Raw genomic sequence first — 17034 nt, forward strand, 5'->3', positions numbered from 1 at the left:
AACTCAAATCCATTGCAGAAAATTCACGTCAACATTATGTTTTTCCCCCCAGTTACTCTCCTTTGAAAGAATATATTAAAAAATATATACATTTATAAAAAAATATGAAAGATCACTCTCTCTCTCATCTGGTTCATCGGCGCACAGTGAAAACGTTGCTTTGCTTCCAAACATGGCACACAACCCAGAGACGCATCGGCAGTGGCAAAATAATTATTTTTGCATGAGATTTGGCTTAAATAATTGAAAGCAAACTCAAAGCGATTAGGAGCACACTCGTGAAGCGTGAGCACACACACGCGCGTCAACACACGCACGCGCACGCTCAAGAAAGAAAAAAAAGTGACGGCACGTTACAGTACACGGGCGGCATGCAGTGAAATGCGGAGCCAAAGAGGGGAACGTATCTTTTTCTTTTGCTGGTTGAAGTTGTCAATGATCACACCAATGAAAAGGTTGAGGATGAAAAATGCTCCAAATATAATGAAGATGACAAAGAACAAATAGTATCCCGAACTCTCCTCAAACCGAGGCTGTTCGGTATTCTGCAATGGAATAACACAACACAGGGTACAGCACGTGTTAATCAGGACACCGACCAAGTCACTGGGATTCCGTTCAAAGACAGGGCCCAGTTGCATAAAACAAAAACTCGAATACACAGTCCTTTTTATGCCTATTCAAGTCAGTATTCATTGAGGAAATTGTTTTTGTAACTTCAGGGATGTTATGCAACTGGCCATGGCGCTTTGAAGCCGAGGCTGAAAAAGGCCACCAGAGGAAGTTCTGACACAGACACAACAACAACAACGACGACGTCCATTTGTCTGGCAGTCAAACTGGTGGTTTTATTCATTCTCATGGCGAGAATTTATCAAAATAAAATGAAAAAAGCTCATGTATTATGGACATTTTTTTTTTACAGACGATTGTGACAAGTCCAAGACCATCAGCCACATTTGTCAACCTGGTTTAATCACGAGTAACTGAAAACCAACTTCGAACCAAAGGATGTCAGCAGTGACGGCTCAATGCTGTGGTCGCAGAACCACTTGACCTTGTCGCAACCAAAGAGTTTTCACTCATCCTGGCATAGACTTCGAAGTTTCGAGGCCTGGCACAGGGCTGTTGGACTCAGCCTTCAGTGCAGCTGCGTTACAGAGACAAATCTGAAACATGTATACGGGGGGGGGCTTGTTGGGGAAAGTGATGAGCATACCATCGCACGCAGAGTTATTCGCATATGCGCGCATGTTGATTCAAGTGTCAGAACTTTCTGCTTCGGTGAACTCACACGTGAAATAACAGGCGAATGAAAAATAATGACAGGGTTTTTTCGCTTTTTTTTGTTTCACTGAGAGGAAATGAGAACGGGCAGCAAGTAAAACCTGCAGTTTCTTTTCTACTCAGCGATGATTATCATTTTTACTTAACCCATCATTCTATTAAAAAAGCAATTTTCTACGAGGCACGAGTGGAACGTATAAAACACAACCGTAGAAAAGGCGCGTTCGTTGCCTTGTGTTAACACTGGGAATTCAAAGTTTTGGATATAACAGCTTACATTTTGACGAGAATCAACTGCAGCGTACATGATATCCATCCATCCCTTGAATGTGGACTGCACAGACAGACAGACAAATCACGGCCTCGTTACCTTGCAAAGTTCAGCATTCCAACACATGATTTATTTACGCAAAACAATTTTAGCATCAAAACTAAGGGCTGAATTAAAAGTGCTATATAAAAATAAGTAATAATTTATTGTACTTTTGTAATTTCCCTGCTAGAACCAAGCCATTGTGGTGGTTGATTGACCCATGCTGGTCAGTGGAAGTTGGTGAAAGGGGAAAGGGGAGGTCCCAGTCCCATCGCGCAGTATGCTAACCAGTGCACCACCGCTCCTTGCTCAGAGTGTTAGGTGGTCAATCCATAATGAGCTGCATTAATAGCCAAACAGTTTGCATTAGCGCTGAACCATAGAACAAACAAAACTAGTTCTCTAAGTAAACAATCTTTTTATTACATGACACATACATGACCATGAATACACAGTCACTAACAATGTTCTTCGCCTAGCAGCAAGAAAACCTACTTCCACAACTTTCAACCCGGTACCACTGGAACATCTGAGCAGTGCCAGTGTGTGACCATCCTGGTATGGGATGGTTTTCCACTGTATATTTGTCGAGCCAATAAAACCGTAAAAGCCTGGCCTCACGAAACATCTGAATCTGGCTTGGGGCCAAGCAGGGTCAGGCTGCTGGGCTAATGAAGCATTAATTGTGTGTGACGTAAGCGGCACGGCACGGCTCGGCTAGGCTTCTGCAGTGGAAAATCAACCTGGCACCTGCTGAGCCGTGCAGAGATGGCACGGCATGGCTCCAGCGCGGTTCAGTTGTACTGTGGAAAAGAGGTATTAAGCTGCAACATCTTTACATATGGGGAGCCATGGTGGCGAGATGTTAACTACCTCGCCTGGTATACAGGAGGTCGTGGGTTCGATCCCTGGCCCCTGACTCCTGTATATTTGGAGTTTGCATGTTCTCTCCGTGGTCGTGTGGATTTTTCTCCAGGTCCTCCGGTTTTTACCTCCACATTTAGAAACAAGCGTTTAGAGTATTTGGCTGCTATAAATTTTCACGCGATAAGCCACTTCATTTGAGCTATTATTTGTGGCCAGGTCACGTCTGAAAAAGAGCTATATTGCTCAGTGAGTCTTACCTGGTAAAATAAAAATAGTTCAATAGTAATATATATCTCATTTTATCTGTGATGTGCATAAAAAAAACGTTGTTGTAATGTCTCAACACAGTATAGCCAGATTATTAAATTTCAATACTCTTTCCTCAGCAACATGTTCTCAGGCGGGGTTTATACTGCGAGCAGACCACCACTATCAAGCTCTCTCCAATACGCACCCCCCTCCACTCTGGGTCCTTGCTCGTGTCACGTAATTACATCTGGCGCTGAGCCAATGCCTTAAAACAACGTTGTTATGAAAGCCGATGCTCATCATGGGCAATTCCAAAGCCGGCAAAGGGTTTTGGGCAAGGATAGCTCTGTCCAACGGTGGCAGCTCTTGAGCACAAGTTTAGTTTAGTAGTTTTAGTAGATGGAACTTCACGTGGAGGTCACGCACGAAGCAATACAGCTTTAACGCTGCATGGGCAGCAGGGTTCACTTCGCATTTTTGATTGTGGTCATAATCTTAGACTCATCGACTAAATGAGTCAAATATCAGTTAACTCAGTAAATCGTTCCGCATGCATATAAACCCATGACCAGATATGGTCTTCCTCTGTGCACTGCGGTGTCTAATAACATAGCGAATAATCTTCGTCTGGGTCTTCATGCAAACGAGTTAATTTCACATTTTGATTTAAAGCTTTCGTGACTGCAGGGATTCATATTCTTGGTTCTTTGGGTAAAGTCACGTAGAAGGGAAATAATAAAATAATATAAATATAAAACAATCAAAATTCTCACGACGTTTTGACTGCAACACAAGCTATGGATTTCACACCTGATGATGATTGCTTGTGTTGCAGTCGAAACGTCGTGAGAATTTTTATTGTTTTATATTTATATTATTTTATTATTTCCCTTCTACGTGACTTTACCGAAAGAACCAAGAATATAATTTCACATTGTCGTAGTCAGTCAAACTTTGGTCTTTGGTGGACAGTCAAAGCAGTCGTCGTCACACTCGATGACGTTCGTCCACTCATCGTCATCGTTGACGAACACAAACAAACAAATTATTTGTCGACGAAAAGATTTTTCCGCGTCACTAATTTCGTTGGTGCGATAAACGCCGCTGTGACCTCGTGTGCAGAGGAGGAGGCGTTGGGACGCAACTCACGACTTGCAGCAGGGCCAGGTAGCCGGAGGCCACGTTGTCGAAGTTGACAGGAAGGTTCTTCCAGCGCAGGGAGGGCGACTGCTCCAAGCACGCGTTTTGGTGGGGGATTATTGACTCGTTCATCGTGCTGTCGTCCGTACTGTTGACGCACTTGAAGAACTTTCCCTTGAAAAAGTTGACGCCCATGATGCTGAAGATGAGCCAGAAAATGAGGCACACGAGCAGCACGTTCATGATGGAGGGGATGGCGCCCACGAGCGCGTTCACCACCACCTGTGTGAGTGGGCGCGTGCACACACACACACACATCCGCACGGCCGATGACGAGCAGTGGCCGCTTTCACTTTTCCCGATTTTAAATGAGGTTAAAAGTGCTCATGCTATGTCTGTCCGCCCGCCTGTCAATATAACATGGGGTCATGATAACTCGTATTCGCAATCGTCCAACATGAACTAAACTTTAGTAAGTTTGAACATTTATCATCGTGCACTCTTATGTGTCCAGTTCTTCATGAATACATGCTGATCACATTTAGTAAGCTCTTTGGAATCACACTTTTTTTGAAGTATTTGGCAAAACTAGCTCAGATTCAAGGATGGATCCTGAACATCTGCCAGTAACTGGCTCCAGGTCTTTGGGCTTGAAACCCCAAAACTGCGCTGACCATATTGCTACACTAGTTACGCGTGCGGGGATCACAACTGTGGTGAAAATTTGTTCAACTATGGGAGACTTAACCTATGTAAAATCGGTCAATTACATCAAACTTGGAGATTCACACCAGAACAAAAAGGACTCTTGTAATTGCAAATACATTTTGTCCTGATGGCTACCAATCAGCATCTGTAGTGCTACTTAAATCTTTCTGACGGCACACACATGTTGGAGAGCATTACAGAATCCATGCACGTGCATGATATTTCGAACTTGTTTTATTTACGTATCATTATTTCATACATTTTAGTTTTTTTCACTTAAAAAAATCTTCTCCCAAGTTTTATTCCAATTTTGCGATCAGCATCATGTCGTGTGACGAAGTATTCACTGGGATTTCTTACAGAGCAGTCAAATCTCTCGTTTTAGAGATGGTCCACGGAATTAGATACTTCCATGGACCATAATTCAAGAAACATCTGGTCCGCACAATAGAGGAAAGTGGGTGATTCTTGTTCATAACGGTTTGTGGTAGTGTATCATGGTTACTATACACATATACTATATATGGCCTGATCCAAATTCACAGCATGGTCTTGGTGCGACTTTAATGCTTGCACACTAAACATTTACGTAATGTAGGTTGCGTTTGCAGCGGAGCGGGCTGCACGGGTTAGTACACTGCACTTTGAACAAGGAAACCTGAGTTCAATTGCTGGTCACGGCCGATATCAGTGACAAGAGATCTGAAAAGGTTTTGTCTCACCCAAAACCCACCCAACCCACCCTCTTCACCATCACACACTGATCAGCATGGCAAAATGTGGTCAAACACCTCATGACTGAAATGGCGTGAAGAGGCCTTAATACAGCACTGGATTAACAGAGGGCCCTACATTAGTTTCATTATCAATTATTCAAGTGCCACTTATGTCTGTGTCAAGAGCTCAGCATGGGGGAAATGCACATGCGCTGCCAAGTCCCAAGGATTCAACTTTTCTTACGCATGTGCTGCATTCGGCAAAACAGCATCCAATTGGAGAGCATAAGGCAGAGAAGCCTCGCTGTGTCTTCAGACTCTCTTTCAGGATGGTCCTGCATTTGGAACGTTTGGTCAAATCCTTTAATGGGACTTGTTCAAATATCATTCGCCACTTTTGTAAGCGATTGCTGGGAATTGGACTGAAGTCGGAATGTACTAATCATTGCACCACCGCTTAATCCCAGACTGTCTGATAAAGAGTAATCCCAGATTTCTTGGTGAGAGAGCATTTATATTTCATCATTCTATGTTTGCGTAGGGAAATATATTCAGGAGCTATATATATTAAAACATCTATTGAAATATATTCAATGTCGAGGTCTGCTAGCCACTAGAGGGCTTTTACTAGACCACTGCATACTCAACAGCATCAAAACAAGTTGTCTCCGACTATCGCTAATTGACAGGATAAACATATCCCTGGATATAAAATGAGCAATGTGTAGTCATACCATGGAAAACACCGCACACCCACACGAGCAGCCAAACCCAGACCAAAGGCACCAATTTCCTTTCAATCATACACCACGTCCGTCCATGTGCTAGTGACATTATGTATCGGATTTCCATAGAAACACACCAATAAACCAATTACGTTCGACTCATAGCGAGAGCAGCGCACGCATGAGCCATGTAGGCGCGCCACGAGCCATCTTAGGCTGAACCAGCCATGCAGTTTACCGTCACCGTTGTTTATTATTTAGAATGTTATTTTGCTGCTCTAAATTTTCACGTGATAAGCCACTTTGTTGAGCTATGATTTGTGGCCAGGACACTTCTGAAAAATAAGTGAATACCACAGTGGGCTTTACGTGGTAAGATAAAACATAATTTCGTTTAATTTGTATATTTTTAAGCGATGTATTTGCCTTTCATATACTTTTCACTCCCTTCGTATTTTTTGTTGTAACGTTCTGACCCACCCCTACCGGATCATATCTAAGTTTCTCTGCTGTTAAAAAGAGCTTTTTAGCTTATCGGATTCATCCAGTATAAATACATATTCAGATTCTGATTATTCTAAATCTTCAAGCTGGAGTGAAGCAAGCGCATCGATCATACGGGATCGTTGGTACCAACGATGATGTGTTTGTCCCGTCTTGCTAAAGTCATTTATGGGCTGCAAAACAAAGGGAAATAAAGTGGCGGCGTAGCTATCGAGTGTGCAGGCTGCACAAGCGCATCGGGGCCCACGGACCGAGCTACAAAGAGGGAGGAAATTAGACAAGGGGTCCATGCCATGCACCAGGGTAGAAGGCAACCATGCCAGCCTCTGCTGGAAAGCGTTCGGGGTCACACAGGAACACCGGTGGCACGCTATAAATAATGGCAGCTGGCGCCAGGCACAAACAAACCCGAGCAAAATGCGTCGACCCCAAGAAGCTCAAAAACAAATAGGGGTGTATAAACTATGGGTTCAAATTCAAACGCTAATAAACTACTCGTTGGCTCTTTCGGTAAAGTCACGTAGAAATACACTAAACAAACTCATTACAAATTTAGAAGACAATTAATCTCCCTAATCTTAGTTTTGTTTGCATTCAGATTTTATGAACTAAAAAGGGGGAGAGGGGAGGGATCCCAACAATAATTTCTGATTGGGGCCTCCTCAATGGGCCTGCACAGCCACTGATCGCAAAATACAAAACTCGCGGCCACTCATGCCGTACCCTCATCCCCTCGAAACGAGACAGGGCCCGGAGAGGCCTGAGAGCGCGCAGGGTCCGCAGCGACTTGATGGCCGTCAGCTCGTTGTATCCGATGAACGAGGCGATGAGGGATGTCACCGACACCTGGAAAGAGAGGAGCGGGAGCGAGAGTGCGATGGAGGGATGATTCGCAGCGTGGCCTTTCACATGGGGTTGTCGTCGGTCCTGGGAAATCTGGAAGTCTTCCCAGAAGATTTGGAGCAATACAAAGCCACCCACGACAATGCATTCACATTCACGTACTTGCACATATACCTAACTTTTAGATATTTACATTTGCACTGTAGTTGATTCGTGTGTGTTTCGTTTACAACCTTTCAATGCTTAGTTTGTTAGTCATGCAGTACTCCCTATGGACCCTGTGCTCGTTCTCTGTAATGTTGATGTTTTTGTCTTTCGTTTGTTGTTCCTCTGCTCACACACCACGAACTCCCTTTGCAAAATAGCCGGGTAAGTGGCTAAACTGGATCATCCGTGTAACAAATAAAAAACTTAAATGTAGCTCTCCCCCTTTTCAAATATTGTGCGATAACCATCTTCCCGTTGCTTTGTGCCCTAGCAGTGTAAACTCTATGCACACAGCAGGGATCCAACTCCCATCGTTTTACACGCCATCATTTTTTATGAATTTATTGGTGGTGTTTTGCTGTAACAAGACATTGCTAGGGACAGATGCACAAGTTTTAGCAGCGGTGGCAATATCATGAAACGTGATTAAATGTTTAAATATTTCATGAGATGCTGGCAAAATCAATTACTAAGTAGATATGTGTATAGACCGGCAGCCGTGAAGAGCCACATAGCAAAGTGGGTTAGGGGAGAATAGTTCAAGAACATTGAACAGCAGAAGATGGAAAAAGAGGGAGGGAGGGGAGGGAGAGAGGTGCCTCATGGCTCTATTTTTACAAGCCCTGCGAGTGTGAACGTGGGGAACCTTCTCAACGTTGCACACTCACGGACAACTCTGATCTCCTGGTGACACTTCAACAATAAATATACTGCACACCGTCACCGCAAGGCCCACGTATCCTAAACAAATCAGGTTCCCGGCCTCTCTTTATATTTTGTCTGGTTCTCCAGTTTCATTCCAATTGTGCTCTCGACAATGTCACGAGACTAAGCTCCCATTCGCATCTCTAGCAGAACAAGTGCAACGGTTCATGTCAGAAAACTGCTCACAGAAGTGGTTATCAAAGAGCTACCTCCGATATCCCTTTGAGTGGACTCAGGTCCACACAACCTGGGGCGGCATTACAGTCAAACCGATATTTTTATTTCCCCGAGCTGGACTTTAGTCCAATGCAGTTACAGGACCAAATTATGAGTGGGTTATATTTTTTACAGTCACTGGATGAATGGGTTGAGATTGTAAAACTCACTAAAATGGACCATTTTTCGATTTAAAGCTTTCGGGACTGCAGGGATTCATCTTCTTGGTTCTTTCGGTAAAGTCACGTAGAAGGGAAATAATAAAATAATAAAAATATAACATAATAAAATCATTCTCACGACGTTTCGGCCACAACGCAAGCAGCCGTCCTCAGGTGAAGAATAGGTCTGTCGGAAAAACAGCGTCAGGTCTGCTTGCGTTGTGGCCGAAACGTCGTGAGAATGATTTTATTATGTTTTATTTTTATTATTTTATTATTTCCCTTCTACGTGACTTTACCGAAAGAACCAAGAAGATAAAATGGACCACTCAGTTTAACCACTGGGAAGTTCAAATGCAGATTTGGACCCAGGATCTCAGCAGCGGCGTCAGCTCGGGGCACTCTTGACCTGTGAACCACACGGCGCGGCGGCCCACTGCAGGCTCTCACCCCGACGATGACAAAGTCCAGCAAGCACCACGCGTTGGTGAAGTAATTCTTGAAGCCATAGGCGACCCACTTGAGCAACATCTCGATGATGAAAATGAACGTGAACACCTTGTCGGCGTACTCCAGCAAGGTCTTCAACATTTTCCTTTGCTCGATGTAAATATCTTCAAATGCCTGCAAGCGGACAGTGATAGGTTGTATTATGGGTAAAAAAAACCATGTTGCAGTGCAACGTCGCATTTCTGCTCTGACCAATTAACCACACACATCCATTGCAGTATTTGTGCATGGGTGTAACTATCATTTTTTCGGCGAAGTAGGTAAGGTAATGGGTGGAAATGGATGCGTAGGGGGGAAGGGGTTCTGATCACACCATCTCTTTATCCAGCGTACTGGCCTTAATAGGTGCTTACAAACAGCACTTGACCCAATCGTCTACATATCTCTATGGGAGGAGATCTTAGTATTTGTGTATGCGTGTGTATTTACATTTGGATATTTGTGTGCATATGTGTACGTAGTGCGGGATTGATATGGATTCCGGCATTGCAGGACCGTGATAGATGACTACCGCTTCTTCGATTAGCACGGTTGGCTACGTACGGTGCGAAAGACAACATACACACAAGAGGTACTCATCCAGCAATAGATAGACCACGGCTGCTGCTGCTGATGATGATGGTAAAAACAACAATCTCATCGCCGCCACCATCGCCGCCACCGCCGCCGCAATCACGTTGGACGCTCCCGACTCGACATCAGCATTGAGTGGAGTGTGTGGTCCTACGCACGAGGGCTCCGCTGCTGAGAAGGATCATGAAGATGATGAACGTCTCGAACCAGTTGTGCTCCACGATGGTGAAGCACGTCCGCCGCAGGGTCCAGCACGGCAGGCAGCAGCCCCGCTTCACGTCCACGTTGCAACACGGGAAGTTCCGCGCGATCACTGTCAGCGCACGCACCCACCGCAACGATGGCAACTTTAGAAATCAAACATGACGAGAAGGGAGGTGGCCCGGGTTTGCTCACAGGTCAGAGCGTTGGGCCTGGCTCCGCTGAGATACTGGGTTCAAATCAGGCTTTTGGGCGTCCATGATTAATGGGGGTTGTCAATGTGCAGTGGGATGATGATCTGAAGCCTAGTAACCAATAACTGCATAGAAAAAAAATCATCGCATCAAATTAGTTTTTTTGCGTGCTTAACATGGCTCAATTTAAGTGATCGGATACAATGAAGTTGAATACTGTCATCTATTGTGTCGATCAAATGTGTAAAAATATCCGCATTTGTCGCGCTGCTCCTGTGAAAGTTCCAAATAGCTTTTTTGGTTTCATGACATCACTCCGATTACATAAATGAGATAACATTATAAAAAAAATGAAAGAAAAAAAATAAGATATGCAGGCACCAGCCAGGAAATCCAGATATATGAGTGCAAAGGATATGGCTATTCATAGAACCATACTCTGACTCATCAATAAAAGCCATTCTTACACTCACAATACAAGCCGGCTGTTGAATTGTACACGTGAAAATCAATTACATACAATTCATCAGAATATTATACCAATTATACGCTCATGCTCTATTGAGGTTAATGGAGACAAACATGTCCAAATGAAAAAAGAGAACCAATGCAAACGAGACTTAAAAATCAGACTAACAAATAATTGATTCTTGAATCTAATTGCGACAAAGACTGTCGTGAGAATTAATCGAATCCCTAGAGGGACGAATCGTCAAATGCGCTTACATAATATGGGTGACCCAAAAAGTCAGATATTGGCATATTTTAAGAGATTAAACATCAGCGGCTCCTTCATCAATAATGAATGTTGGATTTGGAAGGAATGGGCAGATGGGATGAACAGGGGATGAGTTCTTCGCTGATTACCTCTGGAGAAACCTTTAAGGGCCATGGAAAGCTCTGTGCCTGTGAAAGAGTATGGGTTTACTGCCGCGTTTCCACAGCGATTGGAAAGCAGACCCAAGTCGTGCCCATCTATTGTTGGCACTGCTCTGTGGAGGCTCCACCTCATGCTTCTGCGACATTGGCCCGCTCACTTCTCAACCATATGGTTGCCTCATTACTCGATCCCAAACAAATTTGTAAACATTTGTTTTCCTCCTCGTTAATTTTTTTTTTTACAAAAACTTAAATTGATGTACACGAGCCCTATAACAATGTCGCCACTGACGTCATCCTCGCAGCGGCTTTTGGATAACCACCGAACAAAGACGGTCACTACATCGCGAGCTTCCAGATGCGTTTTCGCGGCCGTCTGGAACGCTCTTCCTTCCCATACTAGGAAACTCTTTTCGATTTAAAGCTTTCGTGACTGCAGGGATTCATCTTCTTGGTTCTTTCGGTTAAAGTCACGTAAAAGGGAAGTAATAAAATAATAAAAATAAAACATAATAAAATAATTCTCACTATTATTTTATTACTTCCCTTCTACGTGACTTTACCGAAAGAACCAAGAAGACTAGGAAACTCATTTCCTTAGAACTGCCTTTTGTATTTATTTTGTTGCCCTTCCCCCACACCTCCGAAAAGCACGGTTCAGCTGCGCACGGTGGGAAAGAGGTTCAGCGTGCGCACGCACACGTACAGCTGTTTCCGTGGGGCGGGTCTACTTTGCACGGCCGCTCGGAGCCGTTGCGGATGGCGAGCGAGGCGGCCACGCGCAGCCAGGTTCCACCCCCCCCCACTCTCCCGGGTCGCTTCAGCTACAAGTTTCTCCACTGTGCTGGACACCGTTGTTTCGTGGGTAACACGTTCAGTCAGGAAATAACTAAGCGGACACATTTAATATCTCCAAATTCAAATAGGGTGTCCATTCTATCCAGTGGCTTATGAGGTGTCCGGAGCAATGTTTTGCAGCAGGATTGTTTTGAGCAGGCAAAACTCTGGACTGGTTTCAATTTCCGATGGACGCTGCTAATCATTAGGGTCAGGCCTTATAAGCAACTGCTTTTGCATTTGAACATCATACGAGTAATAGCTCTGGGGAAGCTAATGATTCAATCAGCAGTGAGCGCATTCTGTGAGCTCCAATTCTTAGAATTCCACTCGCAAATGCACACTCTAAATCACATTAGCAAGAGTCATCCACTAAAGCTACGAGACAGGTTCAGTGCAAAACTGCCAAATCGTAAAAAAAAAACTATAAATGAATTTTCTTTCTTTCAATTTACTACTGGACGAAGGAATCTCAACGCCATGCCAGTCATTGTGGGGGCGGGGGGGGGTAGTTTTACTATACTTCACCACACTGGTCACTCGCCGCTGAAATCAGCCGTGACTACGAATCAAAGTCAGGTGGCTGGGTTTATAGCGCAGCGTGCTAACCACTACCCCACCGCTCACGCTGGCAATTGTCTAATTGTAATCTATTTGTACTTTATTCACGTAGTGTGTAATGAGTAATCATTTCTGAAGCTTGAAAGAGTACAGTTGTTAGCTTGTAGTAAAACAAATAATAGGCTTACTTGTGTGGCATTAGCTGGCCTTTCTCTAAGAGTGTAGGAATCCAGTTTGGTTTGGAATATTTTGTTATATTAAGAGATATCTGATAAAGCAAACGCAGTCAAAACAACAATCAATGATAGATCCTGAAAAGTTTGGGAAAAGTTTGGGATTTTTGTCCATTGTTATTGTTTCAGGACTGCCGCATCACAAAGACAACGACCGCCCATATGGCATTTAACAGACTGCTGGGGCAAGTGCTGTTAGCAAGCACTAACAGCACTGTGGGGGGTGGTGGCCAGCACCACACCCCGGCCAAATTTGTCTCCCCAGTGTTGATGCTTACACACTGCAATGGATACTGATTAAAGGATGTCGACCGATTGGCTGTGAGTGGGAATTGAACTCGGGTGGCCGGGTTCGTAACTGGAGTGCACTCACCACTGCACCACCGCTCCCCACACTGTTAAATCACTGTGTGTTTGTGTGACATGCGCCTGAGCTCCTTCACAGGCTCATCCGCCGACACAAGACGTCCGGCAAACACACGCAAACATGGCTCGCTCATACGCAAACTAAGACACAGATACCCCACGTAGCCTTTCACAGAGTGTTGGGGGCAAGTACTGACAAGGCACACATTACATATAGATTGATAACTCGTTTCTTCAGAACTGCTTTTTGTGTTTACTTTGTTGTCCTTCCCCCGCACCTCCGATGAGCATGGTTGGCTACACAAGGCGCGAAAGAAGTTCAACATACATACGTACAAATACGTCCTCATTCACATGCAAACAATGACAAAGATCGCCAACACGGCCAGGCCAGTGCTGTTAGCGAGCACCTGTCATCGCCTGGATGGCAGAAAAGGGGGGTTATGAGGCCAGCACCAACCCCCTCGGCCGTCACATAAGCAAATACGCACGCACCTACTCACATGCAAATACGCACGCACATTGAATGCAACGCAACCCCACTGACACGCACACGTTATTTACTCACACAAACGTGTGCAAGAGTCCTCACCATGCACCGCAACGCCCCCCCCCCCCGCCTCCCCCCAAATCCGCTGGCACCCTTGGTGCTGGAATTTACAGGTGAGGTTCGCCGAATTGGCACCCCTACACACGACAACTGGTAAATCTCACGCTCCCAGAGATCCCAAAGCATGACAGCCCTGCCGCTGTGGGCAGCAATATTGACAGCTGGGAGAAGCTTGTGGAGAGGGGAAGGAAGGAGGATGGAAGGAGTTGGTAACGGAAGACATCTCTGTGTGGAGGTAATTCTGGTACCATTTGGAAAGCAGTCTCCAGGTCCTGGCTCCACGATTTCCGGTTCCCCATACTTCTTCTCCGCTTCCTCCTCCTCCTCCTCCTGCTTTGTCTTCTCGTCTTCGCTCGCCAGCACTCCGTCAGTCACCTCCACCTCCATTGCCTCGTCCACCAGGCTGGAGCCCAGGCTCTGGGTGGAGTAACCCTTGGTCGCAGTGCATAAATTGCCATTACATCAAACTTTACAATCAAACGAAACAATTAAGGGGTTGCAATTCTTGGCAGTGGTGGCATGCATGCACAAATCACAACCTTAATCGTGAACACTGCTTTGTATTATACAGTGGATTGATGTTTCGGCCGAGCAATGGCCATTATTTAGGGCAGAGACCAGAGGCAAGGGCAGGGCTAAACACGATGCATAACTACGAATGAGGCATCCTCGCAGCGATAGACTCTGATGCTCCTGACGCAGTTACTCGTTGCTCTACATCAACAACATCAGCCATACGTAGGAGGCCAGGGGCAAACAAATAATTGTCTGCTGAATGGAATCGTGAGCCCAAACTGTCGCATTCTAAATTACAATCCAATTTGCAATGTGCAGCAATGCAATGTTACGGGGTAAGAGGGGGGGGGGGATAAAGCTGGGGAGGAAAAATCTGTAAAATTTCTTGCAGACTCAACCAGGTCACATGGTAAGCTGTCAGCCCCTCCAACCATCAGCCACTCCCACTTTTACAAAAACCACACGATAATTATCCCCACACACATAGTGAGGGGCCCTCCTCACTGTTGTGACATTGGTCCCAAATACTGCCAGTAGGCCCTACCCACTACTCAAGTAGCCCCCACTCTTTTGCCTATATCACAAGTCCCGAATGGGACGATATTTGCGAAACTGGAAGTGTCCGAGGTCAAACCGGAATGTTTGGTAGCTTCAGGTGTGAAGGGCCGGGGGGGGAGGAGGGGACAAGTTGGAGGTTTGGTGGCGAGATGTTAACTACCTCGCTTAGTATACAGCACATGGGTTCGATCCAGACCCTGATGGCTGGCTATTTGGAGTTTGCAAATTCTGCCCGTGGTCACGTGTAAATTCCTCCGTTTTTCCCCCTCCACATTTAGATATATGCATGCAGAGTATTTGGCCGCTATAAATTTCCACACGATGAGCCGCTTCGTTGAGCTATCATTTGCGGCCAGGTCGCTTACATAGCTCGGTGGGCCCTTGAACTGTTCAACTATATATTATTTTTTTATTTGACCAAGTAAGGAAGTGGAGGCCTCATTACCGTGAGCGTGGAGCCGTGGTCAGGTATGTCGGACTCGAGCTCGGGCATGGCGACGGGCACGGCCATGCTCGACACGCTGCCGTTGGACACGACGTTGTGCACGTGGTTCGCGCCGTTGGTGCCCGCGAAACCCCCCGAGACATTTTTCATCTGCTCCAGCTTGACGATGTCGATCTTCTGCCTGCTGTCCGGCACCTTCCCGCAGCGCAGCACCTTGCAGACGAAGCGGTGGATGCTGGAGGCCACGTAGGCGATCCCGTTACGGATGCGGCCCAGCGCGATCTTCATGTTGGTCGCCTCTGTGTCGTCGTCTGCCGCCGTGAAGTTTTCTGCGCAGAATGAGCTGAGCAGCAGCGCCAAGAAGAGGTTCAGCACCTGCGCCGGGGTTCAGGGGTCAACGGAAGGAAGGGAGACACGGCAGGCGGCTCGCGTCTTAACCGTGCCGTGTTTGTCTGACGCGAAAAATTATAATCTCGAGTCGATGGTTAAGATGCTCGGACTCGCTTGTGCCTCTGTAGATGCTGGGAAAAGAAAATTGGAGTCATTATAGATTAGAAGCTTTCGTGACTGCAAGGATTCATATTCTTAGGTTTTTTCGGTAAAGTCACGTAGGTAAAAAAATTTAAATTAAAATTAATAAAAGTAAAATTAAATAAAATAAAAATTTAATAAAAATCACGACGTTTCGGAGGCAACACAAGCTTCCGTCTTCAGGTGGAACCGTCACAGCCCGACAGCTGTATCAAGTGATCAAGTGATACAGCTGTCGGGCTGTGATGGTTCCACCTGAAGACGGAAGCTTGTGTTGCCTCCGAAACGTCGTGATTTTTATTTTATTTTTTATTTTATTTTACTTTTATTAATTTGAATTTTTTTACCTACGTGACTTTACCGAAAAAACCTAAGAATAAAAATTGGAGTCACTTGTGACTGCTCGTAATCCCAACCAGAATCTATGAGCGGTTACCACCTATAGAAAGGCACTTAGTGACCCGACTGTGCAGAGTTTGAGCGTCTCTTCTCATGAACATGGATTTCCTCCTGTTACTATGTTTGCCTCCATAAATAGGCACTTTTCCCCCTTTTATCTATGTACGTATGTATGTTGAGCTTCTTTCACACCATACGTAGCCAACCGTGCTAATCTTACAAGCAAATATAATGTGATGAGGCACAGGTAATCCCATTTAGGACACTTAACATCCAGTTAGGCTTCATGAGTACATATGAAATGTTAATTAATGTCAATAATAATAATAATATATATTTTCATTTTTGTCTCAATTGGATCCCAGTGTGCTATTGGCATCATGTCACCAGATGAAGAATCCCTACATATGTCTTGCAGAGACGTACGACCCTTCATTTCCGAGAATGGCTCATGGAAGTGGACATCCCAGGTTAAACTAAAACTATACTTGACATTGTATTTTACCAGGTAAGGCTCACTGAGCTATATAGCGCTTTTTCAGAAGTGACCTGGTCGCAAATGAAAGCTCCACGAAGTGGCTTATCATCTCGTGGAAATTAATCGCAGCCAAATACTCTAAACGCATGTTTATAAATGTGGAGGGAAAAACCAGAGGGACTAGAGAAAAATCCACACAACCATGGGGAGAACATGCAAACTCCAAATATACAAGCTTCAGGGTCGCGATTAAACCGACGAGCTCCTGCACACCAAGCGAGGTTGTTAACATCTCTCCACCGCTGCACCGTTACACAGAGCAACAGGGCAGGAAGGGGGGGATGTCACGTAACATTAAAATCTATATTTTAATTTTCAGAGATGGAATTTAGCCAAATGAACATCAAAAGTTTTAAAAATATTTTTGTCCAGCTGGCTTTCCCATAGTTCAACAGACTAACCTGCTCGTAGTCACTGTAAGAGATTAAATATATATATGGTC

The 17034-nt window shown here is 45.0% G+C and overlaps 1 protein-coding gene across 3 annotated transcripts in view; it reads right to left on the minus strand.

The window, feature by feature from the left end:
* LOC144934554 (sodium channel protein type 2 subunit alpha-like) overlaps positions 1-17034 on the minus strand; it is a 58554-nt gene that overhangs the window by 12113 nt on the left and 29407 nt on the right. For all 3 annotated transcript variants that reach the window (XM_078860475.1, XM_078860474.1, XM_078860473.1), the window contains 8 exons: positions 15125-15499; positions 13854-14037; positions 9883-10037; positions 9092-9265; positions 7233-7355; positions 3866-4138; positions 1565-1621; positions 408-545 (listed from right to left, as the gene is read on the minus strand). In XM_078860475.1, the coding sequence (XP_078716601.1) occupies positions 408-545; positions 1565-1621; positions 3866-4138; positions 7233-7355; positions 9092-9265; positions 9883-10037; positions 13854-14037; positions 15125-15499 (1479 nt within the window). The remainder of the gene's footprint in view (positions 1-407; positions 546-1564; positions 1622-3865; positions 4139-7232; positions 7356-9091; positions 9266-9882; positions 10038-13853; positions 14038-15124; positions 15500-17034) is intronic.

The sequence above is a fragment of the Lampetra fluviatilis genome, chromosome 10 (genome assembly GCF_964198595.1).
Source record: "Lampetra fluviatilis chromosome 10, kcLamFluv1.1, whole genome shotgun sequence".
In the NCBI taxonomy this organism is placed as follows: Eukaryota; Metazoa; Chordata; class Hyperoartia; order Petromyzontiformes; family Petromyzontidae; genus Lampetra; species Lampetra fluviatilis.